This window comes from Phragmites australis, chromosome 1, assembly GCF_958298935.1.
Source record: "Phragmites australis chromosome 1, lpPhrAust1.1, whole genome shotgun sequence".
Taxonomy (NCBI): domain Eukaryota; kingdom Viridiplantae; phylum Streptophyta; class Magnoliopsida; order Poales; family Poaceae; genus Phragmites; species Phragmites australis.
Window position 1 is genome coordinate 27,843,900 of NC_084921.1, and position 26,760 is coordinate 27,870,659.

The window sequence follows — 26,760 nt, forward strand, 5'->3', positions numbered from 1 at the left end:
TAGTGCTTAGACAGTAGCAAGTGTGCATCTAGCTTTAGTCTAGAGTCGATCTTGGTCAAGTGAAGCTATTGGCTTGTTACTCTTGGTGGTTGGCAACACCTAGCCGGTCTTTGGTGATTGGAGGTGCCGCGATGAGCTCTCGGAGTTCTTGTGGGAGCCCCGTAACAAGTTATGTACTTGGTTTGATGCCTGCCAATCCAGAGATGGAGAAGTGACAATCATGAGGGATCACTTGAGTCTTGGTGACTCAAGGAGCAGCAATATCCTTGATGGATGCTCCAACAAGGACTAGCGAGAGTGCCAACTCCTTGATACATTGGAAAAAAATTCGATGTTCTCTTGTCTATCTCTTTACTATTCCACAATTTAATTTGAGCATCTACATTCTTGCAAGCTTATAATTTTGCTTTTCTTAGTATCTTTGCTTGCTTGTTTTGTTGCCTTATCCTAGCTCGATCGTGTAGTAGCATTTCCTTTCTTCTAGGATAATATTGCTATTTGTTCTAGATTATGGTAGAAGTTTTGATTGCCCAATTCACCCCCTCTTGGGCCATTCGATCCTTTTAGGACCCTCCGGGTTAGGCGGATTATCCGGGTGAGACTCCGCGTGAGGGTGCTCGGTTAAAAGCACCGCGAATTACCCAAACCCTTTGGGTTTAACCCGGACTATCCGGGTTGGATAGACTTGCACTTCTTGATGATCTTCCTCGACTGATTCGACTCGCATATTAAATCTATCCTACATAAATATACATATACACTATACAAAGGGTTCTAGACTCAACTTGCAGCCTAGACCCTAATGATTTTTTAGCACAATTCATCGGGGTTTTCACTGGGCTACCCGGACTATCCGGGTTATCCAAAGTGGTTGCTTTGAGGGGGAAAGCTCGATGGATTTGATTTGCGAGCCTCTCCAAACCAAAGGGAAACATATTTGAAATAGTTCATAGAATCTAGAACTCACTCACCAACTTAACAACACGATTCCTAGCACAAATCTCATCTGAATCCTCTCTTTTTGCTCCAAAGCTCAAGAACTCAAGAACTCTGCAAACTTAGCTCCAAACTCGAAATCGACTGACTAATTCATGTATTCTTGCTGAGGGAAGACTAAGGGACTTATCTACGGTGCTTGTGGAGGTTGGTGACCACCGGGTGATAAAGGAATTGAAGAAATCGCCCAGGAAAAGGAGTCCAACCGTGGTTCCTCATGCTTCAAGCAAAAACACCAAGAACGGCTCGAATCCTTCCGGAAAACGAAATTGAATTGGATGGATGAGGAGCTTAGGAGCTAGTGATCGCGTGAATACCACATACGTACCTTGATTCGGCTTCTAGAGGGAGGAATCGAGGGAGAAAGAGAGAGAGAGAGAGCTCGAGAGAGAGAGAGAGAGAGAGAGAGAGAGGGAGCTCTTCTCCTTGGCCGGTTTGGAAACACGAGGGAGTGAGAGAGAGCACGGTGGGAGTGAGGGAGTAGGTGGGGGCTGCTATCCCAAGAGGAGATGGGATGGTTGGCCACCCATGCGGGCCCCACATGCTAGAGAAAGAAGCCTGTTTCAACTGCGAATTCATTTCTTTCTCTCATCCAACTGACTTAAAACCAAGTGCTCTAATGCTCAGAAACAAAATTTCTCAAAATTAAACCTAATGCTTATAAAGCATGATAAGACTTAATTACATAATTACAGCTTTGGGACGTGACAAATCTCCCTCCCTTAAAAGAATTTTTCCTTCAACTGGAAGCGCTGCATTCCTCGGAGAGGAGATACCTTAAAAAAGACAAAATCTCTAATTTTGAACTCCAGCTCACACCAACGATGATCGGCATAACTCTTTTGACGAGACTGAGCTGTGAGTAGATGCTAGTGAATGGTTAAGACATGCGCTTCTGCCTCTTTAACCAAATTCGGGCCTAGGAAAGCTCTTTTACTGGACTCGGACCAATTCAATAGCGTTCGGCACCTTCGGCCATAGAGAGCTTCAAATGCCGACATCTTAATGCTCAACTGATAATTGTTATGTAGGAGAATTCTGCAAACGGCAAGCAAATCTCCCACTTCTTCCCATATGTGAGAATACAAGCCCACAACATGTCTTTGAGAATTTGGTTTACCCTCTCAATTTGGTCGTCAATTTGGAGATGGTATGCGGTGCTATGGAAGAGTTCGGTTCCCATAGCTTCATGCATACTCTTCCAGAAATGAGAGGTGAATTGAGTGACTGGATCAGAGATGATCTTCTTTGGAATTCCATGAAGGCAAATAATTCGAGTGAGGTACAACTCCACATATTGCTTGACTGAGTATGTGGTCTTGACGGGCAAGAAATGAGCTGACTTGGTCAACCGGTCCAAAATGACCCAAATTGAGTCACACCCGTGAGATGTTTTAGGCAAACCAGTAATGAAGTCCATACTGATATCCTCCCACTTCCAGGAGGGGACAGATAAAGGCTGGAGCGTACTAGCCGGCTTGAGGTGTTTAGCCTTCACTCTCCGGCAAATATCGCATTCAACAACATATCGAACGATTTCACTCTTCATGCGAGTCCACCAAAATCTGGACTTGAGGTCTTGGTACATCTTAGTACTCTCCAAATGGATAGATAGCAAAGAATCATGAGCTTCCTCCAGAATCTTCCTGCTTAACTCCGGGACCTTAGGGACCACTAGCCTTTTCTTGAACCACAAGACACCTTCATCGTCCAGGGCGAAGCAATTGGCTAGCCCCTCCTTGATCTAGAGAAAGAACCTCGTTTCAACTGCAAATTCATTTCTTTCTCTTCTGAATTTCTTTATCTTATCCAACTGACTTAAAACCAAGTGCTCTAATGCTTGAAAATAAAATTTCTCAAAATTAAACATAATGTTTATGAAGCATGATTAGACTTAATTACGTAACTACGGCTTTGGGACATGACAAGGTGGTTGCCAATTCGTTGGCGGACAATTTTGGCACTCATGTTTTCGTTTGTGTGTGGGCAAAAAATGAGCTGGGCACATTAAACCTAAGTTTTGCGAGGCAATTTTTGGTCCCTATCCAAACACAGGCCAAAAAGCTTAGAGCATCTCTAAGAGACTTCTTAAATAACTTCTTATAATTAAATATAGGCATTTTAACCCTAAAACTATCTCCAACAGCCTCTCTATCTCACTCTCTATCCTTACCGAGCCCCTAAAACCCCCTCTCACTCGCTACTTCTTAGGAGCGCTCCCCTATTCCCTATCCACCCAGTTGGCCCCACCTGCTCGTCCTCTTGCCCGGCTTCCGCATCCTCGAGCTATTCCACCGCGTCGTCCTCCTCGCTGATGGTGCCATCCGCCACCACGGCTCCCTCGTCTTCCTCGAGGAATGCCTTGCCACCTCCGGCCACACCATCCCTCCACACGTCAACGTCCTCGGGTACTCCATGGAGGCCATCAACTCCCTCAAGCCCAATGTCATCATCACCATGATCAGCACCACTGTGCTCACAAACAAAGAAGAGACATCGCCGATACCTTTGATCCCAGTGGCAGCAGCATGATCCCGCCGATGATGAGCTAGATCCACACCATGAGTCGCTTGATCTAGGAGGAGTGGGTGTTGATTTGGGCAGGGGAGTTCTATCCCGACACCAAGAGCTCAATTTCGATGATTAGGAGCTCCATTTGCACAGCAAGTCGATCGATCCAGAGAGGAGTGTGTCGATTCGACAGGAAAGCTCGATCCAGTGAGGCATGTATTTTGTCTTGGATGGGATCAGTAAGAGCTAGTTGCTTCCCTCCTCCTCATCAACTCCTCATGTGCTTAGTTGTTTGATTCCGGTTTGATTTGTGATTTCTTTGGATTTTGTTTAGTAAATCGACAACTCCTTTCAATGTTCCAATCTGATGTTATTCTGCTTGCTTTCTCGCAGGCTCATTCCTTGCTATTCTGGTGAGTTCTTGGCCTAATCCGATGTGGAAGCTCATGGAGAGGCTGAGGGCCTTCATGAACTGGTGGCTGGTGGGAGCGGCATGGGAGGCTGATGGAGTGGTCGTGGCACGCGGCGGCGTGGGGCTTGAAGGAGCTCGCCGGGCTAAGCGAGAAGGAGATGGAGCTGGAGCACGATGGAGCTGACGGCTGGAGTCCACCCGTCGGTATGATAGGAGAGAGAGCTGTTGAAATATAAAAATTGGGTATAGAGAATCTATTGGAGAGCCTAGCACCATAGGGAGAGAATTTTTTTGAATGACTCCCTATATGGGGATATAAAGAGTAAGTTTTAGAAAGTCTTTTGGAGATGCTCTTAGGCATGGCTAATATTTTGGTTATGCTAGCATTGGCAGCAATTTAAATATGGCCCTAAATCCTGATCCACTCCATATGAGAATTTGGTAGTCGATTTCTTAGGTACCTCCATTGCTTGCATCGGTGATGATTTGCCCTGGCAACCTACTTGTCACAAGTATTTGTCAATAGTCGACTTCGATGTTAGTAGATTTTTTATTCCAGCAAATTCTGCATTCACTCTATTTCTACCAAGGTATACATAAGTCTACACCTCTAAGATGTAAAAGATTAAATAAAATCCATGAGCTACTAGTATTTCTTTCTAGCCACGACTTGTTCTCTAACAGTCATTGATGGCAGGAGCTCTTCAATGGGCCACTCTTTAGGGGGCCTCTTCAATGGGCCACTCTTTAGGGGGCCTCTTCAATGGGCCTACACAGCAGAGGCCCGGCCGCCCGGGTGCGGCGTGGCCGAGAAAAAGAAATCGTATAAACATCGGTCGCCCCGTGCGCTCTGCTTCTGCTTGCGCTCTGTTGCCTCCGTTCCTCCCCTCCTGCAAGTAAAACTAACCTCTCCGTTTCCTCATCGCCGCTCCGCGGATTCGCAGCCATGCTGACCGGTGAGCTTTCCTCCCCCTCCTCTCCCTCCTCCAAACCCTCGTCTCGACTCACCTCGAGATCGATCTCGTCGGCCCCGTCTCGGCGGATTCACGCTCGAATAGGAGGCGTTTTTTTCCCTTTTCATGTCCCGTGTTCGGACGTGGAGAGGATGCTCGTTTCTACTGGATGCGATCTGCCTCTCGGCGGAGGAGAAATTTGGGGATCGGATTGCGGTGGTGGCGCCGGAGCGCCGCTGGTTGCTTGGGTTTGGCGTGGTTCCGGGGAGGTTTCGCTCGGGAACATAGGGTTTTGTTCTGGACGCCTGAATCCAGGCTCGCGGAGTCACTTCACGGCGCTCTAGGCTCTCCCTTGCCGCATTTGCCTTACCTGCTTGTAGATGCGTGTTCTAATGTCTTTAGAAGCCCCAGACCTGAGCCGAATAGTTGTATGTGTCGTGTCCTCTGTGGCGCGGTGTTGTTCGAGCCACGACGCATTGAGAGGGTTGAATGTCAGCTAGGGCTGCGCAAAGTTGTACGCCCTTAGTCCCTCATGTTTGTGGCTTCTTCCTGTTCTAGTCTTGTGTTAAATGTGCCGCATCTCTTACGACAACGGTTTCTGGTCTGTATCCAAAAACCAGCAAACCAAATAGCGCACTATGAAGGACTGGGGCAGTGAGCTATTGCTGACTTGATGTGATATTGTAGAAACACCAACAAATTTTGCAGCTTTCAGTTTTTATCGTTTGTGTGGAACATGCTCTACCTATCAACCGCGTTCTAGAATCATATCTTTCAGCATTGAATGAATAAAGTCAAAGCCTTGGAAGCACTATTGCTTTCTACTATATGCTCTTTGTTTAGATTTGGCTCACGGAGGGTGCGTGCCACGTTTGCCTTTGCTATCTGCATATGGTTGCACTAGCGTCCTGTCCTGTGCCTAAACCTCAGTCTCCGTGACAGATAATTAGGTAGAAGTGATGTGACACCCTGTGGCATCGTGTTGTTTAGGCTATGAAGCATGGGGCTGTGGATGTGGGTGAGGGCTGCGTTCAGTTGTAGACTCATAGGTGTACGTCAATGCCTTCTTTCCAATTTAGGCATCACGCTAAATGCATTGTCTCTTTGATGTCATGGATTTTTCGCTACTCACCAAAAGCAACCAACTGGACCTTGTGCACACTTCAATAACACGACACCACATGTGCTTAGGGCTATTGCTGGAGCTTGATGATTAATGATAAATTCTACATGATAAGTTGTGTGAACGTAAGATTCGTACTGAGTCTGATGTCTTCATTTTGTGGTTTTGGATTGTTTGTGTTTGGGGTATATAATACTCCACCTATCCACGCAATTACGTGTTTCATTATTGATTTATAATAGAAAAAAAATGAAAGCCAGTCAAGTCATTTGCATTCACTCCTGCAAACTGAAGTTCTTTATTCACTTGAGACACATGAACTTTCGTGTACAATTTTGTTCTGGTAGTTGCATCTATCCATAAGAATTCCTTGTTCTTTTTTAATTTTATTTAGGCATCCTTTAGTATATTGTGATCTGGATCACGCTATATGAATTATTCTGGTGGATTTTTGGCATTTTCTGGTAGCTTCTTGTTTTGCCACAGAGCTTAATAAAGCATTTTGTATGAAACTTCCTGTTGAAATTACATGTTCTCTTATTATATTGTATAAGTTATAAAGGGAAGGTAGTTCGCTCCTTCTTTATCTAACTATTGGAAATAAGTGTCCCTTTAACATCCGACTTTGGTGGTATTGTCTAATGCATAATATTAGCTGCGTGCGTGCACAAACATACTTGCTCTCATACTGTAACTAATGCTTTCGGAATTATTTTCAGTAAGCGTGAAATGGCAGAAGGAGGTCTTTCCAGGCATAGAGATTGACACTAGCCAGCCGCCAATTGTTTTCAAGAGTCAGCTGTACACACTAACTGGTGTACCACCTGAACGCCAAAAAATTATGGTGAAGGGTGGAATATTGAAGGTAAACTATCTGCTTGAGTGCTTATAGAGTCAGCTGGTACCCATTGGGCACGTATACGTTGTAACAACTGGACAACATGTTCTCTATGCATAATACAGGATGATGCAGATTGGTCTACTTCGGGGGTGAAAGATGTGAGATGCTTAACTTATTTTCTATGCTCATAATTTATTATATCAAGTCACAAATGTTTCCAAATTACAACTGAATTCAAAATGCACTCTGTAGGGTCAAAAATTGATGATGATCGGTACAGCTGATGAAATTGTGAAAGCTCCAGAGAAAGGTCCAGTGTTTGTTGAGGATCTACCAGAAGAAGAACAAGTGATCGCACTGGTATGGACAATGATCTCATTTTCTGCATTTCCACATTTCATATTATTATTTTATGAATTACTACTTTTTAATCTTTACCTTGTGGGTTCATGATTGCCATATCCTTAAACAATGGAATTGTTAGCTTGCTAGTCATAGCTAATTTGGTCATATGTGTCATAACAGCATACTTTCAGTGCACATTTGTCATTACAACTTCGGGTGTTCGATAGATGGGATACCTGAATTCTGTAGATTATCATCTTTGGAGATGTACTCATGTACATGAAATGGGAGCATATGCTTTTGGCTTTCCAATGGCATTGGGCGAGGGAAACTTGAATACTTGTTCTTTAACTAGCCACTTCGGCTATTTAGGCTCTGTTTGGCATTGAGCTTGTGTTTTAAAAATGCTTATTTATTTCTAATTTTGGGTGCAGTTGTTAGTTGGAAGCATCTTTTTTGGATATGTAACTCACTAGATTCACTGCGCAGCGCAGCACAGCACAACACAGTAATCAGAAAATAATCTAACTGACATCTGAGAGTAGGAACTATGAACACTAGTGAGCTCATTCTGATTACAATTTCGTATAAATAATTTGTATATATTGCCTTTTCTTGCGTGGTTAGCTGATTACATTGAAATCAGACCATGTCACTGCTAACGTTAGCGTCAGTAGGGTGTTTTTTTTTTCTTTCTTTTTTCGCTACTAGTTTATATTTTCTGATATGTACTCCAGTGTTATCTATCTTTTCTGAAATGAGTTTGCCCTTCTGATTGTTAGGGGCACAGTGCTGGTCTTTATAACCTGGGGAATACATGTTACATGAATTCCACATTGCAATGTCTGCACTCTGTTCCAGAGCTGAAGTCGGCACTACTGAGGTTCCACCAAAAAAATCCCTGGAAGTATCAATTTTGAATAGGCTTCTTATTTGGTGTTTGATATCATTCTTTTTTACCTGCCCAGTTATTCTGATACTATAAGAGGTAATGGCATTGACCAAGCGTCTCACAATTTGACTCTTGCAACTCGTAATACCTTTGGTGAGCTTGATCAAAGTGTCCGGCCTGTTGCACCTCTAAACTTCTTGCAGGTCAGCTTACCATCTTTGAGTCATTGCATTCCAAACTAGTAAAGTTTATCTTCTCTAAGTTCTGGAGTAGAAGAGCTCATTCTGTTACTGTTCTGTCCTTGAAATTTTGCATGTAAGAAGCAGGAAATGCTCTATTTGAATTGCTTAGTTAAAGGTTTGAAGTTTGGCAATTAATATATGTAAAACTATCTAGGCTAAGGACACGCTGTTAGATTTGTGATGAAAATAGATTCACAATATTACATGTTATACTTTATTACTAATAAAAGAAGATGGTCACTGGTTAGACCCTCTATTGAAGATCATGAAAATCCTTACAGCTACTTGTTGAAGATAATAAAAATTCTAACAACTACTGATATTTGAAAATGGAGGGAATAACAGTTTACTGTTTCAGTATATTTTTAAATTGTCATCTTTCTATATGAAATGAAAGAGCCACATAATAACCAACATGTTTTTTCAGTACACTATTTTTTTCTTCTGTTTTTATAGTTAAAAAATATATGTTGGAGTGGAATTTTTTACTCAGTTCAGATTGTCATGATTTGAGCGGATTCAATGAGGTATTGCATGTTTTACGAAGTCCTACTTTATTGGATTCTGTGATCTACTTTAGTTGAATGAACGATTTTGGGGTGCTCCTGTGGGGTCACAGGACACTGAAATTTGGGTGTTGAACATGTGTTTCAACATTTGTAAGTTAATTGAGCTAAGTAAAAACTATAGTGTTATGCGGTTCCAAGACTAGGTCCTTCATTGATTTAGTTTTACATCCAATATAATGTATGCAGATAGATGATGTATTGATGAGTTCATAGCCGAAAATTCAGTTGTTTTGTAGCATTCTAAGGTCATATATACCTAACAGTTCTTTTTTTTTCTCCTGATATTGAGCAGACACTGCGTAAAAAATATCCACAATTTGCCCAGCAGCATAATAATGTCTACATGCAACAGGTACCTTCTAACCACCTATGATTATGAGTTAAGTAATCTACTGTGGGATTTATGCAATGATGTACTTTATACAAAAATACAGGATGCAGAAGAATGCTGGACACAGCTGGTGTATACACTTTCTCAAACTCTTATGTCAGAATCAAGGTAACCTGACCTGTTTCAACTAATGGCACATCTCCCTTTCTACTGTTAGGTCTTGACACTGCCATGTTATCACACTATTTATTTTATTTTCGTGACATTTTTTTGTATGCTACAAAGTGGAGTGGAGCACCCTGTCTTTTTATGGCAATGTTTGGCTACTCCGTTTAATACTATTTACCTATTCTTTTTCGATAGTGAATCTGCAGCTCTTCCGATGAAGAAACTTTTTGGGATAGACCTCGTGAGCAGGTTCTCTCGCCCCCCCCCCCCCCCCTCTGTGTGTGCATTTGTGTGCTAATTGGTAGTTTGCTACACTGTGTATACACTTGTCTTGTACAGCAAGCAGATGGTTCCAGCTTATAACTATGTTTTGTTTTCTGTTTGTAACTGGCCCTTATCTTATTGCCACTTCAATACAGCAAACACTTCAAAACAACTAGGATCTCTCTACGCATATCCAGAGCGGTAAATGATATAAATCTACAGTCCCCTAGTCACTACTTCTCTACAGACACAAGAGTAGCCATGAAGCCTATTACGATCTTTTCAGTGCTTTGTCGTCTATAAAATGTTGTTTGAGTGTTTTATATTCTGTTTTAAGGATAACCATTTGCTATTTTTTCATAATGACAGGTGTTAGATATGCATATCTTAAGAAATATGTATTTATTATAACAAGGATGAACATGACCCAGTGCACTTGCGCTGTTTGCTGAATGCTTTTACTTCCAGGGTCCACTGTGCAGAAAGTGGTGAGGAGAGTTTGGAGACGGAGTCAGTTTATTCCCTGAAGTGTCATATATCTCAAGATGTGAACCACCTTCATGAAGGACTTAAGCATGTAAGTTAAATTTCGTTGAATTTTTTATTTGTCTTTTTTACATCAAATTGCTCATTGCTAGTGCTGTTATATGGATTGAAATCTCTTGGCCTGGCTGCATACCTTGTGGTGGATTTCACCTTTAATCTACTAGGGCAGTGCTGCTATAAAAATCTCAGCTCATCAAGTCGTTCCAAGTTAATGATGTTCATTATGTTCATAGCATATGTCCTTCTAGGTATTATGAGCCAGTTAACTATAGTTGTATATTGAGTAGAGCAAGGAGATGGAGCAATTTACATAGGGTCAAATTTGAAGATATCAGAGATGAAAACTACAAGATAAATCAAAATTTTATCTATATTTTGGAGCATTCCTGTATTAGCCCGACTAGAATTCAAGAATCCTATGGCTAGTTTTCACAGAAAACTAGAAACTGGTGATTTGAACTTCTTTCTTTCCCCCATCTGTTTGCCCCACTAAACCTCCCATTTTGAATCTCAAGTTCTATAACAAGTTGCTTCTAGTATATATCTCAAACTTCAAGTTTGCAAAACCAAGGTTAGACAATCAAAGGCTGGTTTCTGCCCAAAAAAACTGGAACTAGCATCCGCTTCCCTCCCTTTCTTTCCTAAAAATTGACGAAACATCCTGCCCATTCAAATACACCCAAGACTACCATTTTTCTGTTTGATCAAAAAGAGTGTTATTGATGCACTGGAAAAGTTGTGCTTTTGCATTTTTGTCCTACGCTTGTCTCTTCTGTGTTGGTTATGAGGGGAAAGACTAAATGAAATGGAATATTGCTTGGCATATCCTGTTATATTAATGTCTGCAGATGTCCTCCAGAATTTTCATAAGATGATCGATGTCATTCATTCATGTTTTCTGTGTACAGGGCTTGAAGACAGAACTTGAGAAAGTTTCACCTGCACTGGGTCGCACTGCAATTTATACTAGAGAGTCAAGAATAAATCAACTGCCTAGGCAAGAACATAAAATCTTTGCAATTTTTTTATATTCTCGCTTATACAGAAATGTATTTATATATAGACTCCTTCCTTTAGGTACTTGACTGTGCAATTCGTTCGTTTCTTTTGGAAAAGGGAATCAAACCAAAAGGCAAAGATTTTACGAGTATGTTAGTTTCTTTTGCTCCCTTCTCCTTTAACTACAGTCTACAAATGCTTTCATGAATATTACAACTGGGTTTTGCAAGGAATCTTGGTGATCTTTTTCTCCATAGTACTGTGGTGTTGGAGATATTTAGCTGTGTTTCGATAAAAAAAATTCTTTGTTGTAATTCTTTTACTGCCAGAAAGTGGATTACCCTCTGGAACTGGATGTTTATGAATTTTGCTCAGATGAACTGAAACAGAAACTCCAAGCTCCTCGACAGGTATCTCTCTTTCTACTGTTCAGCTTTGAGTTGCCAGCCTTATTGCTGCACTATTGATTTGGGGTGCTCAATTTGCATGTGCAGATGCTGAGAGATGCAGAAAATGCAAAGTTTGGATTGAAAGCACAGGGGAAAGCTAGCAGCTCAAAAGAAAATGAGGTAATGGTTTTCTGCTACCCATGGTATCATTAATTCATGGGCTAAGAGCTATGGAGAAACAAATGGATCAATTCTATGTTACATGCTACAATCTATAAGCATTCACACTCGTTTTTGGCACTTCTATCCATGTTAATGCAATTAATGCATTTCATTCAGGGGTCATCAAGTAGCGCTGCAGAACCATCCAGCATGGACATTGACAAAGGCAAGTTATTTGCTTCTGTCCTCGTTTAGTAAGCTAGCACATGCATATCTAATCTTCACATGTAATGATAGCGGTGCTTGTTTCCTTTATTATCAAACTTTATTACTTGTGATCATATGTTTAAAAGCTGCAAAAAGTTTCACCCTCTGCCTGGAATGATCAGGGTCAGTGTTAGTGTTGTCTAATTAGCTCTAAACCTATTTTGCTCATGTGTTAAATGCAGCCGATTCTTCTGTACCAAAGAAACAGTTAACTGGCGTTTATGATTTGATTGCTGTCTTGACACACAAGGGAAGGAGTGCAGACTCTGGCCACTATGTTGGCTGGGTTAAGCAAGATGACGGTCAGGCCGACTAGTCTTACAGCTCAGTTACTAGAATCAACTGTTTCACTTTACTATTAAGATTTTAAAGAGTTCATTTTGCCCTTTCAGGAAAATGGATCGAGTTTGACGATGACAACCCAAACATACGCAAGGAGGAAGACATTTTGAAACTATCTGGTGGAGGTGAGCGGCATCCTTACACATCAAATTAAATATGTTATGAATCTTTCTTTTTAGCACTTGACTATTGTTTGTCTAAACAGGCGACTGGCACATGGCATATATCTGCCTGTACAAAGCTCGTGTAGCTGAATCAAAGAGTTAGAGAGGTCTCTTGGCCGAATTGGTTCTGCATTTCTCATGTCGCGATTGCCTTTGCTTGTTTTTGTGCTGCATGAGTGACTGTATTAATGAATTTTCCAGTTGGAAAAGTGTCTAGTGTCGAATTTGCTTCTCTGCTGCTGCTTCGTCGTTGGTATTACTTATCAAAAATATGTATTTTTAGAAGTCAAAACTAGAACGTTTTACATTACTTATGAAAATATAGAACAAATAAATTCAACAAAAAGTTTTACCTTATCAGTGGATCTGATTGCGTTGCAGCAAAAATTTACGTGGTTCATCCTAAGCACGCTCTGCCCAGCGCATATTTGCTGTACGATCTGTGACCATCGATGCCTTTTCCCAGTAGTGTTGTAGAGATGGTACCCCTTAATTTTGTTCCAATATCAGTGCTGCACATGGTTGATACGGCGGCGTGGCGAGGTGTGGCGACCCACCACCTTCACAACTTTACAGCGACGTAGCGCGTGGCGTGGTGATGTCATACACACGTGGTGAATACACATATTATAGTCTAGGATATTAGCAAATGACAATGTAAATGTAGCTCGACAGTTATAGTCTAGGATATTAGAAAATATAAATGTAGCATAAAAGACATAAAACTCTCTCATCTTTTAAAGTTTCAAGTCTCTCATCTCTCAAAAGTTATCCAATACAAACTCATCGAGATGTTAGAAGCATCCACGTTCTCCGCACCAAACCCTCAAGGAAATGCACCATAACAGGATTGAGTTTGTGCAACAAAGCTCTTAAAAATCTAGCTGAAAAGTCAAAACATCCCACACATGACACATGTACTAGAGCAAGATGCAAAGCCATTGTGCTATACTGGATATGTGCCACTGCTAAGTGCTAACACTAACAGGATATCATGCTTCAAATGAATATTAGCTTCCCAGCGAGCAAGATGCAAAGCCAACACTTGAGCAAGGCATCCCACACATGTACTAGAGCAGCAAGCCAACACTACAGAAGCAGCAAGATCCCAGTCATCCGGTCATCCCACACGTGTACTAGAGCAGCAAGAGTACAAGAGCTAGAGCAAACTTATCTACTTCTGCAAGTGCCAAGTGCAAAGTGCAAAGTGCAAAGTGCAAGTGCAAGTGCTGACATATCTACTTCAACACTTCTGCTAGTGCAATGTGTTATCACTGATCAGCTACCAGCAGTGCAAGTGCAAGTGAGAAGTGAGAGGAGAGAGCACATGTACAGAGCACATCAGCACACATGTACAGTGCACATCAGCAGTCAGCACACAGCAGAGAGAAGTGAGAGGAGAGAGAGCAGCGACCAACCGGATGCAGGGGTGGCGGAGGGCAGCTGGAGCAGAGGGGCGTCGACGGACTTCCAAGCCGGGGCGGCGGAGAGGGGCAGGCCGACGGCTTCCAGGCGGGGGCGGCGGAGACGGGCAGGTCGACGGCTTCCAAGCGGGTCGACGGACTTCCAGGCAGGGCGGCGGACTTCCAGGCGGGCCGATGGAGACGGGCAGGCGGACGAATCTGAGGGTGGCGAGGAGCACGGACAGCACGCGGTCTCGGAGACGGCGGATGACGCGCGATCTCGGCAGCGGCGGCGAGGAAAAAGTATGGAAGTCCGCCTCCCTCTCAAACCCACTCGATCTCTCCTCCCCTTCCAATCCCCTCCGCCTAGCCAGTATGGCGCCCGCCACACAAAAAATGGACACCACACGATGCCATATCAGCGCCACAGCGACGCCATGCCGATATGGCAGACGCCATAGACGCCGGCGTCGTGGCGTCGCCGTGGCGAGGCCCAAAATACCGCCACGCTGCCATATTGTCGTTATGGCGACGCCATGATAACCTTGGTGCTGCATCCATCAGAATTAGAGACTAGTGTTAACCTCACGTGCCAGTTAAGAAACCACATTCAGAGTTGCCCTCCAGCGGCACGAGGAAGGCCGGCCAGGTCGGCTGGTCGTTGCTGCTCAGGCCAGTCGTCTGCTGCCCACCTCGCTCTCCACCTTCGGTGCGGTGAGTACAGATGCTTTCGGCGGCATGGTGCATGCTGACGGTGAGAACCCTGTAGGCTCTTGCAGAGGAGAGACGGACAGTAGGAGGGAGAGCGAGGGGAATGGGGAAAATGTGGATTTTTAATACACTTTTTTATATGGTAATTTCAAAAACACTGCATGAATTCAAAAAATTTAAAAAATAACACACTGTTGCACATTCATTTAGCAAAATCTAGTTTTCACACAATAAATGTACGAAAACTAGGTTTTCTAGTTTTTGTCCTTCCAATCCGTGAAAAATTGAATTTTTGCTTATTTAAATATAGAAAATATTTTTTATGTTTGAAAGTGCGAAAACAAATTTTTCACACAATGGTCCAGTGAAAATTCTAATTTTGCAGTTTGGTTATGTGAAAATATTTTCGTTAGACCATTGTGTGAAAATTGCCAATTTTTGCTAGACCATTATGCGAAAATTACAATTTTGCCTGGACGGTGGTGTGAAAATTGTACGCCCATGAGCGCTCACTTACTTTGCCTGTCCGTCACACCCAAGGAGGACCAGGAGCATTCAGCGAAGCCCACGCCCACAAGAGGGAGAAGAGGAAAGAAGAGGGAAGAAGAGAAGGAAGAAAGAGCAAGGAGAGGACAGAGAAGGAGGAAGGAGGAGGAGGGAGAGGAAGCAGAAGGAAGGAGGGAGAAGGAGCTAATTTTTTTAGCATGTTCTGTTAGTTTTTTTAGGTTATGTAATTTTAGTACGATATTTGTTAGATTTGGATGTATGTAGAAATATAAGTTATTTTTATATGTATGTAGAAATAATTTATATTAGGGTAAATGAGTAGGGAACAAATTTAGATGTATGTAGAAATATATGTTGTTTTAGATGTATGTAGAAATATATGTTGGTTTAGATGTATGTAGAAATAATTTATATAAAAAATAATTTAGATCTATGTAAGATGCAATATTTATTTTAGGATAAATGTGTAGAGAAAGAAGTTATAGGTTCAATTCTGTTATCATATAGGTGTACAATTTAATTTGCAATATTTGTTCTAGGTATACATATTGAATTATGTATTTTTAAATATTTGTAATGATATAATCTTAGTCGATATAATTTATGATTTAGTTTAAGAATTTTTTTTAGTTTGTTGTAAATTATTTCATATCACATATCTATAAAACGCTATAAGCTTTAGAGTAAACATTTTGTAAGTAAAATTTATTTGTTTTCTTTGTAATATTGTTTTAGATTTAGGTAATTTTAGTAGTCTCTTGTTATACATCTATGTAAGCTTTAATTAGATATTAGAAAAAAGGATTTAGGTTATGCTGGTTCATTATGTATGTAAGAATACAAAATAGAAACATTAATTGGTGGTTACATTTTAGGTTACGAATATTTGATTATGGTATAAAAATTATGTTTTAAAGAAATTTATTTGTAATTAACAGGAAAATAAGTTGATAATTCATTTTGATATTTTTTTTATGTTGCAGTTATGTCAAACCCTATGTCTTAGAGTTTTATATAAAAATGGTCAAATCTGGAACCATGTGGTATTGATTTGAGTAATTTTTTGTTTACTATCCTTGAGCATCCAAAACCTGAGGGTATAAGGTTGAACGAGATGATAATGTAGTTTACCCAATATTTTCAGTTGGACCTTGATATTTATTCTGTTACAGTACAATACACGTGGACTCATACTTTAGATCTATTTTTTTGGGTGTTAAAGCTGGTGTATCGACAAATAAGTGGTTGAACTTAGTTGGAATGTGTAGGCGGTGTGGGGCTGAGTACAATATGCTGGTGTAGCCATGTCAAAGAGAATTGTATGACAGTAGCAGTGCAGCGACACCGGTAGAAGAAAAAGGATAAGTGAGGGCACGCAATGTCGAGGGAGGAAGTTGAGCAACGACAAACGACTGAAGCAAAAGTTGTTGTGCATAGGCAAGTGGGAGATGTTGAGGGTCAGGTTGACGAAGGTGAGAAAATTGAAGAAATTGTTGTTGAGTTTGAGAATGTAGACCGTAACGTAGTACATGAGGAGGAATCTTTGTTGCAATTTTTAAAATATAGGGGATGATGATGATGATGATGATGATGATGAGTCATTTAATACTGTCATCCCATATCAACGGAACATGCCTGCCAATGCGAGGATGCAAGTTATGAAGAACCATGATTCAACTTGGGAGTATGGTTCAAGTATGGTTCACCTCAATCAGGTCTTCCCTAATTGGTTTGAAATGAAGGATGCAGTGATATGTTGGGCAGTGACATCACATAGAGAGATATGTGTTGCTGCCTCAAGCCCAGAAAAGTACAATGTCAAGTGCAAAACTGTTGGATGCAGCTTCTATGTTCATGCATACAAGCCGAAGCATTCAACCCATTGGGTAAACTCTAAAGTGGTTCAACAGTGCTGTACGCTGCAAAACATAGGTCGAAAGCACCATAACCTCACTGTTGCACTAGTTGCAAATGAATTGTTTATAGAGATTATTCAGAAGCAGGACATGGAATGCTCGTTCATTCAACGAGCAATACTACAATAGTTCAAATATGAGATTACATATCAAAAGACTTGACGTGCGAAGCAGAAAGCCTTAGAGAAGCGGTGGGGCACCTATGAGGCTTTTTATTGCAACATACCTCATGTGCTTGATATTCTGAAGGAAAGAAACATTGGAACATACACTGCTTTCAAGGAAACTGAGATCGATGAAAACCAGCCTAGGATTTTCTAATGTGCTTTCTTTTCTTTGGGTCAGTATATTCAGTCCTTCCAGGATTGTCATTCTTTACTTTGTGTGGATGATACATTCTTGACTGGAATGTACAAAGGTCAAATTCTCGCTGCAATTGAAGTTGATGCGAATAACCAGATACTTCCTATGGCATTTACTTTTGTGGAGGGTGAGAGCATGTTGAGTTAGCTCTGGTTTGCATCATACATGACTGTCATGTTGGGATATTATCTGCTATAAAGACACTGTAAGAGAATTAAAGTGAGCCGTTCCCATGACCTGACCTACAGAACAGGTGGTGCATTCATCACATGGGAGAAAATTTCTACAAGCAATTCAAGAGCAAGGTATTGATGGACATGTTAAAGAGGCTATGCAGTCAGAAACAAAGTCCCAAGTTTGATGCTTTGTAGAAGGAATTGAATAAGAGCACACGGACGCACGTGCAGGAGAGAAGTAAGAAGCCGCCTACCTACGGTGACACTGTACAATAGGTGCTGCCACCTCTTGGAGAAGGTGTTGACCCTCCTAATGTGAGAAGAAGGGCAGCAAGAAGCATCAAATGTTTCTCGCACTGGATTGAGGCTGAGCCAAATGAGAAGTGGTCCTTGCTCTACAACAGTGGAGGTGCTAGGTTCGTCTCCTGGGCTACCTCTTCATCAAAAATGTGTTTTTTGAACAAATATGTTTTACATTTGTTGCTATAATTGTAAGGTATGGCGTCATGACTACGAACATAGCAGAGGTATACAATTGGGTCATCAGAGGACTGCGTGGACTCACTCTTGTTGCAATCGTTGAGGGCATATTGTATGACATTATTGGGTACTACCAAAAGAGGCATGTTACTGCTGTTATTCACTGTGCAACAATGCATACACCGTATGCCAGCTGAATGATGAAACACTTACAAAAGAAGAACGAGAAGGCAGTAGAACACATGATTCATAGTATGGGTGTATTTATGAGCACCACTTCAAGGTAACCCTGAAATTAAAAGGAGGAGTTGGGAGCAATACCAGAATTGTTACTTATGAGGTGAACCTAGGACAAGTTTTGAATGGATGGTATGAATGCACCTACAACAAACTGAAGCATTTACATGTCCCCTATTCTCATGTGTTGGTGGCATTATCATAAGTTGGTGTGGGAACCTCACTATATGTGTCACCATTTTACTTGAAGGAAAATGTGGTGCATATCTGGACAGGGGAGTTCCATGGGTTTAATGCGCAAGGTGACTTCATAGTTTATGATAGACATATACCGATATGCTGCCTCCTTTGATGTTGCTTAGACATGACTATGGAAAGGTGGTCGGCCGCATACTAGCTGTATTTGCAATGATATGGATGAAGCTAAAGTTGGCGGGCTTGTGAGGAAGTGCAGTGAGTGTGATGAGTTTGGTCATAAGGCAAATACTTGCCCACAGTCCAACCGCTACGATTCTAGACAGGACCATCCACCGATACTCGACGTGGGAGAGGTATCCGTGGAGGACAAGTATTTTACGAGATTGGGGCAGATCATGAGGGATATGCTACTTAGGAATTACGTGTTTCAATATTTAGCTGTGTATTGTTTATATTATTGATGTAAGAACTTTATGTTACTATTTGTGTATTATTTATGTTCCTGATGTAAGAACTGTGCGGTATGATGTGTGTAATGTTGTGTTCGATATTTATAGTTTTTAAATGTGTATTCCTCATTGTACATTATTTGTGTAACCTCCTCCTTGTAACATATGCCGTACCTCTTTTGCAGGGATGGAGCCATCATACGAGCTTTTGGATCATTCGTTGGACCAACGTCACCGTGGCTTGCTATAGGCCACACATAACCCTAGGAACGTTTCGGTGTTGGCGATTCGTGCACCTATGAGGGCTTGGCGACTTCACCCCTAGTGGTTCAGCATGTTTTACACACAGTTCAATTTGCCTACAACTCATTTAATTTTTTATCTTAACTAATCAACTCATGTATTGCAGGTTGGCCCGCGCATGACTTCTTTCTCTTGCATGGATGATTCAGGCCACAGATGAGGACGCTGGTCCGCATCAGGTGGTTGATGATGATGAGGGCAAGGGTGGTGGTGATGACGACCTGGAGCGGTCACGGCGGTTTCGTTTGGGCGTTCCCTTTTTTCGGTTTTGGTGGACCGATGGAGGCCAAAAACACACACGTTCCACATGCTATCTGGGGAGATGGCAATTATGCTGCAGATCATCTCCATGCTAATTAGGTTATCAAATTATGGTGAAGCGATCGATCCATTGGTCATTCTACCTGATTGGCAGCAGGATCTATTCGAGAGGTTCTAGGGAGTTCTACCTTACCCATTCGATAGGGGTATCTTGCCAATTCCGGTAGATCAGAAGCACAGGCCCAAGAACAGTGGTTGGAGCAGTTCTATTTGCACAACAAATATTTTTCGTCAAACCATGCATTAAAAAATTAACTAATTTTCATATTTTCGGTACTAAGACAAAAATAAAAAAAAAACATATTTTGGCCTCATCAATTAGCGAAAAATTAAAATTTTCTGTTTTTATTGTGCGGAAATATTTTCGCACAACTAATCCACGAAAATAGATTTTTCGCAGATTGGAACTGCGAAAACTTTATTTTTCACACTTTCAAACATAAAAAATATTTTCTATATTTCAATGAGTGAAAATTCAATTTTTCACGGATTGGAAGAGCAAAAACCTAGTTTTCGCAGAATTATTGTGCAAAAACTAGATTTTTTTAATGAATGTGAGACAGTGAGTTATTTTTGTAATTTTTCGAATTTGTGCAATATTTTTGAAATTGCTGTATAAAAAAGTAATATTAAAAAATTCAAGAAAAGGGCACTCATTTTTAATCCATCTCGTCTGTATAGTACACGGACCCATGTATTATGTATTTCATTTTGTATTGACAATCATAAACCCATCTCCACTGGAGTCGAAGCAATTCTAGTTCTTCCAAAATGCCGAGGGTAGGGGAGAGACGATACCACACCATGTGGGTAAAGTGTTTCTAGTGTCCATTTCTATTTTCTTTCGAAAATAAGAAAATAAAATCTGGAGGGAAACTAAACATTCTAAAATGCATCTTGCTTGTTTCTCCCTGGATTTTTGTATATCCTCTTGAGGAACATACTATTTTAGATGTGCATTCATCATTCTATATGTTATTCAGGAAAAAACTGATGTCCTAAGCAATTCATTAGTCCCACTCCAGTTGTCAAAACTTAGATCCTCTAAAAAAATCAGCCAAAAAATAATTGTCGGTAAGAGAATTGTAAAGTATGTTTTAATTTATAGAAAAATGTTTCAATATACAGCAACAAGGATGATCTTTTCCGAAATGGTGTTGGTTATTGTTGTCATCTTTGCTCAGTAACATAAGATGGCATGATCAAATTTAGGAAAACCTACAATAAGCCTACTTATGATGTTGTTATTGGAACTCAAATTGTCCCATTGGACTAACAATCAATGGGCAGCATAGAAGACTTGCATCTAAAAAGAAAAGAGTTCTCTCACCTGCGACAGATGAAAAGATCATTTTTGTACCAACCTGCAGCTTTTACTCTCTTACCATCCAGATGATCAGAATTCGTCATCTGGCGTGATCATAGTAATATTCAATATTCACAAATATTGTTCATCCTGTTTCCTTAATGGTGTTATTTGTTATCAAACATTAGTATGCAACTTCATTAAACTTTTCATTATTTCAAAATATTGTTGGTGAGTTGGTTGCAAACAGTTTCTTTTTAAAAAAACATGCCAAAAACTTTTAAAAATGGGACATGAAAGTGTCCCCAGCCTTTATTGAAGGCTACTTACAAGAACCAGGAAATGATTCTTGGTGATTGGTTGCAACTCAACTCAGCTAGCCAACTGGACCTTACCAGTTCTGTACCACGTGGTATTGTTTAATCGATTAAAAATCGACTTAATTACAATCTACGGTTTCCAACCGTTAGAACTCCATCACACGGCGTCATTCTTTCTTCTTCCTTCTGTCACAACCACTGTTCTTCCTCCTGCACTCGCCTCCGCCACACCCTCCTCCTAAGCTCATGGACACCCTAACCTTTCCCAAACCCTAACCCACTGTTAGGATGGAGGAGACTTCAGAGTGTAATCTCGATTGAAGTGTAGGGAAAGCAGTTTCTTTATAGGTCTCGTTTTAGGGTAGAATAGCTTTATCTTGGAAACACCTACACTAATCACCTCGTTAGAAAATAAATCCCTCAGAAATAACAATTCAGTTTTAAACCAACGGATTTATCTGACGATTCAGTAAACCCACTGTTTTACAGGCACTAAGAAGACACCAAAAATGACACCATCATCACGTAATATCACTATGAAGCATAGACGTTTAAGATATATGAAGCAGATACATTCAGGATTTTTCGATCAAAAAGGCTTGCATAATACTACATGAGTTTGGAAGTAGCTGTAGCTTCTTCATCAAAGGCAAGCTGAAACATAGTAAATTTCCCAGTATTTTAAAACAAAAGATAGGAAGAAGTTTGGATTTCTCAAGAAACAGCTGCAAAATCTGACGTGCCCTTGGTGCAGCTGCCTTCTGTACAAAAAAATTCTTTGGTTCCAAGTATACCTTCTTGAGCTCACAGCACAATTCCCCCTGGCTATTGCAGCACTCTAATTTGACTTCGTTCTTTCAATAGCCCAAACATTAGATGCATGTATAACTCTTGCTTAAAAGGGAGCTTTTGTCCAGCTATATCTCTTCCTAAAGAAGAGGTTTCCCTGATGTAACCAAATGGCATCGGCAAAATCAGTTAATTTCCGTAGCGGCATATAGGATCATGCACAGCTTATTCAAGAATTTTCTCTCCAGTTGAAAAGACATTCCACACCACTGTTCCTACTATGTACAGTGCAACAGCCACCTTAAACACACTATCCCAAGAACCTGGCAGTAAAAAAACAGACATAGGAAGAAGTTAGAACACACACACACACACACACACACACACACACACACACACACACACACACACACACACACACACACACACACACACACACACACACACACACACACACACAAAAGGTGCTTTATAACTATGATACAGCAAGGTATCTGTTTCAACCTGATCATCACTCCTTAATTCATACTTGTCTTGTTTGGAATCACAGAAACATACAACCTTAATGCATAACTATAAACCACCTTTGATTTTTGAGTTTTCTTACCTTTCTGAAGAATGTAGCCAGTGGCAGCAGTACCAAAAACTCCTGCAAGCACGCCAGCAGTGTTTGACAGTCCAAGAAGTACCCCCTGCAATTTTTTGGGGACATTATGTAGTTAGATGCAATTGTCTCTGATGATAAAAAAAAAACAAGGAACACCTGTACTACTATCATTAATACTAAAAACTCTTATGTGAACTAGAGAACATTAGACCGTAACAATTTACATGTGGGCATTACCGCATAACGTGGTCCTATATCTTGATGGTTTGAATACAGCCCAGACTGTGAAAAAGCATCACTCCCCTGACAAAACAAAAGGGCAGAAACACCAGCAAGCATTTAGCAAAACAGTTGTCAATTGCCATAGTGTCAGAAGCTACATACAAATCCATATGGGTGGTCTTTCTGAAGTGCATCAAACCTGACTGCATGCCATACATAATACGGCCATTGTTGGAGTACGAACTTTGCTCAGAAGTGTCAAGAACAAGGCTGGTCCAAGAAAGCCAATCGATTGCATGATCTGCATCAGCACGTTTCAAAAGTATTTCAAGATCAGTAGCTCTAAGCATAACTATTCCCATAATTCACACATGAAACAAAAATTACTGAATGAGAACTTACCTTACGAACATTTGTTACAGAGATCCCTCTCTGAACAAGAGTATCAGCAATCCATCCACCAATATTCGCAAAAACAGCCATTGTCAGCCATGGCAAGACACAGAGAAGCCCGGACTCGGTTAGATTGAACTTCAGAACCTGGGTAAAAGCATTTGGGGAGTGCAACCAACGGCATGATATGCTGTCATTACATGATATTAGCAATGAGGAATGCCAAACATTTCACAGCATAAAATTGTAACAACCTGATTGTAGTATGTGGGCATCCATGTTAGAAGAATGAATGTTCCCCAGTTATGGCAAAAATGTGATATTATGAGAGCCCACACTGGAGCCTTCGATAGAATCAGCTTCCATGGTATGGAAGTGACAGGCTCCTTTAAGGTACTACCACCCAGTATGTGCCTCTTTTCAGCTTTACTTAGCTCCGGATCATCATCTGGAGAGCTGTGTGCCTAATTAAGAGTAGATACTGGCCATCAGCTGAGTAAGGAAAATAAGTACCCCAAACAAACCATTGCAGTGTGCTAATTTCCAGAGTGGTTGATGAGGTCAACAGATAAAACTAAATGGTATCTAAAGCAACCATTTATGATGAACACATGTCTACTGAGTAAGCCCGTACAAAACAAGGACTATATGAAATAATGTAAGAGATTAATGAAAGACTTGGTCTATCTTACTTTTCTTTGCCACAGTGCAAACCAGACACTTCCAAGGGATCCAAATGCATAAAAAACAGAAGGCCAGCCAAATCTGCTGATCAACAGAGGTGAGAAAGCTAGGCCGGTGACTGACCCAAGGTACATTCCACTGTACACTAAGGCAAGAGATCTGCTTCTCTCTGAAACTGGGATCCATTTGGAAAGGATGTTGTTCATAGCAGGCATGGCAACACCCTGCAAAACCATAGATATAAGAAAAACAATGATATAAAAGAAAAAAACGAAGACATTGCATTGTACTGTTGCAACTAGAAACCTGGTTCCTTAACAACACCTGCACCAATAATAATATCAACAAACTAAGTTGGATGTCAAGTACCAAGTACTCAAGTTTCACCAAAACTACTATCAAGGCAGATAAGATACTATAATGGGATATCACTTGGTCTAATTTGCAGTAACATATCTGATGATTTCAACAAGTAAATACTCACATAATATAGATTTTTCATCATCACATCTGCCTTTCATGGATGCTAATATAAATGTGTAACTGGGAGATATTTGTTGTGTACACACCCTACCCCCCGGATAAATAGCACAAGTTATACAGTACGCAATATAGAGACCAGTATAAGACATCAACCTCGCCTATCCCCATGAAGGCACGCATGATGAGTAAGTAAGGAAGCCCAATCTTGGCAGCAAGGGGTGTAAGAACTGTTGCAAATGACCACCATAAAACCCCACAACCTAGCACTACCTTACCACCAAACCTGTCAGCCCAAATACCTCCAAGAATCTGCAGCAGCAATTTTCATAATGAAATGTCAGAAACTTCATACCAAAATGCACGTGTGAGAAATTAGTCCAGAACAAACTCTCAGTGTGCAAACAAGCAATAGCAATGCACCTGAGTAAGAAGGTAGCCCCAAAAGAAAGATGATTGGATTAGACCAACAGTTGCTGGATTCCAGCTGAACTCTGACGACATTGGAAGGATCGCAATGCTCATATTGACCTGGCAGAAGTCAGCAAATGTTCAGGAAGCAAAGGAAAAGGAGTAATGTGCAACGTACTTGAACTCAACCGTTCTTATCAGACAAATTTAGACAAAATACAAGCATTACTGTCTAACTCACACGATCCATATTGCAGAGAAGGAACGAAAAGAAGCATAGGAGAACAATCATCCAGCGCTTTGGAAACTCCTGCCACCAGGGAGAAATCTCGTTCGTATCTCCAATCATAACAGCCTCGGCAGGAACATCGGAAGGGCTCAAAGGTGATCCTGTTATTTCATACTGCTCGGCTTTACAGTCAGCACGTGTTCTGATTGGTACTCTGTACTCTGGCTGGACACAAGCACTCTCCAAACTAGTGAAATTCTCCCACCTCCTTGGTTTCAACCAACCACTGTTTATTGGATCTGAAGAAACAAAACACTCAACCCTCGACAAAACTCTCCTCTTCATTCTTGCATTGCAGAATGTCCTAGTCAAGTAGTCCCTTGAAGACTTCAACACAGGCTGCTGAAACTGCCCAGACATTTCTGGTCTTGCCATTGCAGTGCTCCTGGAATAATTACGGAGCAGGAAAAGAGTGCTCCTAGTAACATGTCGACCAAATCTTTCTCCAGGAACCAATGAAATGTCATGTTGCTTTCCTGCAAAATACCAAAAAGTAATAGATTTATGATGAAGCGGCCTTGAGTGGAAAACTAGTAATCTGTTGCAGCATTTCAACTTGTAAACTGTTCAGGAGCAACAAAAGCTAATCTTGATGGAACAATAAGTAAGTCTGCCCAATCATGCCAATGTATGCGATGGTAATGGAACTCCGTTATCTTGGTACCTGAACACTGTAATTCAGTTATTTTGGTAATGAAATCCGGGAAAACAAATGTAGGCGATAGTAAAAATTTTAACCGCACGATGCAGCCATGAAATGGCTACCCCATATTCTTGCACAATCTTATGGCGAGTGTTTAGCTAATGAACTTGTGATTTGTGAATTGGAACTTGGACTAAATGGCGGTTGTTTTCCGGTAGAGTTGCTTGTAAATTTTTGTGCCATCTTAGCGTACCATAGGCTATCCAGAGGCAGGGCCGGCGCGTCCCTTGTGGCGGGGTGGGACGGACGGCCGACGACACCCCCATCCCTCCTCTCCCCGTTGCTCCAAACTCCGGCATCACTAGGCCCGGCTGGAGAAGAAGCGGCGGCGGCAGCCTTCTGGAATTGGAGAAGAAACTAGAATAGGGAAGGGGTATGGGCCGGCTGAGAGAAGTGGTTGCTTAGAAGGCAGTGCGCCGTCGCCGTTCATGAACGGGCGCTCGCCGCCGCACCGAGCGCGCCATGGACAGATGCAGTTGGGAGCGGGGAGAAGTGAGAGCTCTGCTTGGACCTCCACAGCAGCGGCGCTCTCAGCTCTACGCCTAGCTCACCTCGCTACCGCGGGAGAGGAAGAGGGGTAGAGAGAGAGACAGCGCGCTGAGGAGATAGGATGCGCAGAGAACCAGAGAGCAGAGAAGGGTCGCGGATAAGGTAACAACGAGGGTGACAATGTTGATGACGACCTCTGATTTGTTGGGCCCATTGGTCAGTGACTGTAACTGGCTAATTATGTTGTTTTTATCTTCTTCTTCTGTTGCTTCAGGTCCCTGGCCTTTATCATTAAGCTGTAACTTATAAAAAAAATATGCATAAAAAGTGTTTGGAAAAGTTATAGGCTACGTGATCGAGACTTCAGTCTCTGGCCTTATTGCTATGGGGGAAGACCTTCAGAACAGGCAGCAAGCATTCTGGATGCTTCAAAGAGATCGTCAGAGTGGATTGCTGGACTATATGAACACACAGAACAACATTATTT

General features: G+C 41.4%; 2 protein-coding genes across 2 annotated transcripts; one reads left to right on the forward strand and one right to left on the reverse strand.

Moving 5' to 3' along the window:
- Window positions 1–4,732: 4,732 nt before the first annotated feature.
- Window positions 4,733–12,873, forward strand: LOC133913849 (ubiquitin carboxyl-terminal hydrolase 6-like). The gene is made up of 18 exons (XM_062357133.1): window positions 4,733–4,875; window positions 6,715–6,860; window positions 6,959–6,994; window positions 7,089–7,196; window positions 7,964–8,064; window positions 8,150–8,276; window positions 9,177–9,236; window positions 9,319–9,383; window positions 9,579–9,632; window positions 10,116–10,224; window positions 11,102–11,190; window positions 11,271–11,340; window positions 11,522–11,602; window positions 11,687–11,761; window positions 11,921–11,969; window positions 12,193–12,312; window positions 12,403–12,477; window positions 12,558–12,873. Exons 1-18 carry the CDS (start codon window positions 4,866–4,868, stop codon window positions 12,617–12,619), a joined length of 1,437 nt encoding a protein of 478 aa, XP_062213117.1. The 5' UTR covers window positions 4,733–4,865; the 3' UTR covers window positions 12,620–12,873.
- Window positions 12,874–21,716: 8,843 nt separating this feature from the next.
- Window positions 21,717–26,419, reverse strand: LOC133913856 (probable anion transporter 4, chloroplastic). Its single transcript, XM_062357143.1, has 11 exons — window positions 25,978–26,419; window positions 25,034–25,557; window positions 24,805–24,912; window positions 24,538–24,693; window positions 23,910–24,125; window positions 23,472–23,681; window positions 23,227–23,364; window positions 23,024–23,125; window positions 22,840–22,905; window positions 22,603–22,687; window positions 21,717–22,318 (listed from the first exon to the last, which is right to left on the reverse strand). Exons 1-11 carry the CDS (start codon window positions 26,081–26,083, stop codon window positions 22,221–22,223), a joined length of 1,809 nt encoding a protein of 602 aa, XP_062213127.1. The 5' UTR covers window positions 26,084–26,419; the 3' UTR covers window positions 21,717–22,220.
- Window positions 26,420–26,760: the final 341 nt, after the last annotated feature.

Coding starts and splice junctions, on each gene's coding strand:
- LOC133913856 (XM_062357143.1), bottom strand. CDS start 26,083: ATGCCGGAGTTTGGAGCAACGGGGAGAGGAGGGATGGGGGTGTCGTCG. Junction 24,913..25,033: donor TTCTCTGCAATATGGATCGT/GTGAGTTAGACA, acceptor GACTTCTGCCAG/GTCAATATGAGCATTGCGAT. Junction 22,906..23,023: donor TATGTATGGCATGCAGTCAG/GTTTGATGCACT, acceptor TTGTTTTGTCAG/GGGAGTGATGCTTTTTCACA.
- LOC133913849 (XM_062357133.1), top strand. Junction 9,633..10,115: donor GGGATAGACCTCGTGAGCAG/GTTCTCTCGCCC, acceptor TTTTACTTCCAG/GGTCCACTGTGCAGAAAGTG. Junction 11,341..11,521: donor AAAAGGCAAAGATTTTACGA/GTATGTTAGTTT, acceptor TTTTACTGCCAG/AAAGTGGATTACCCTCTGGA.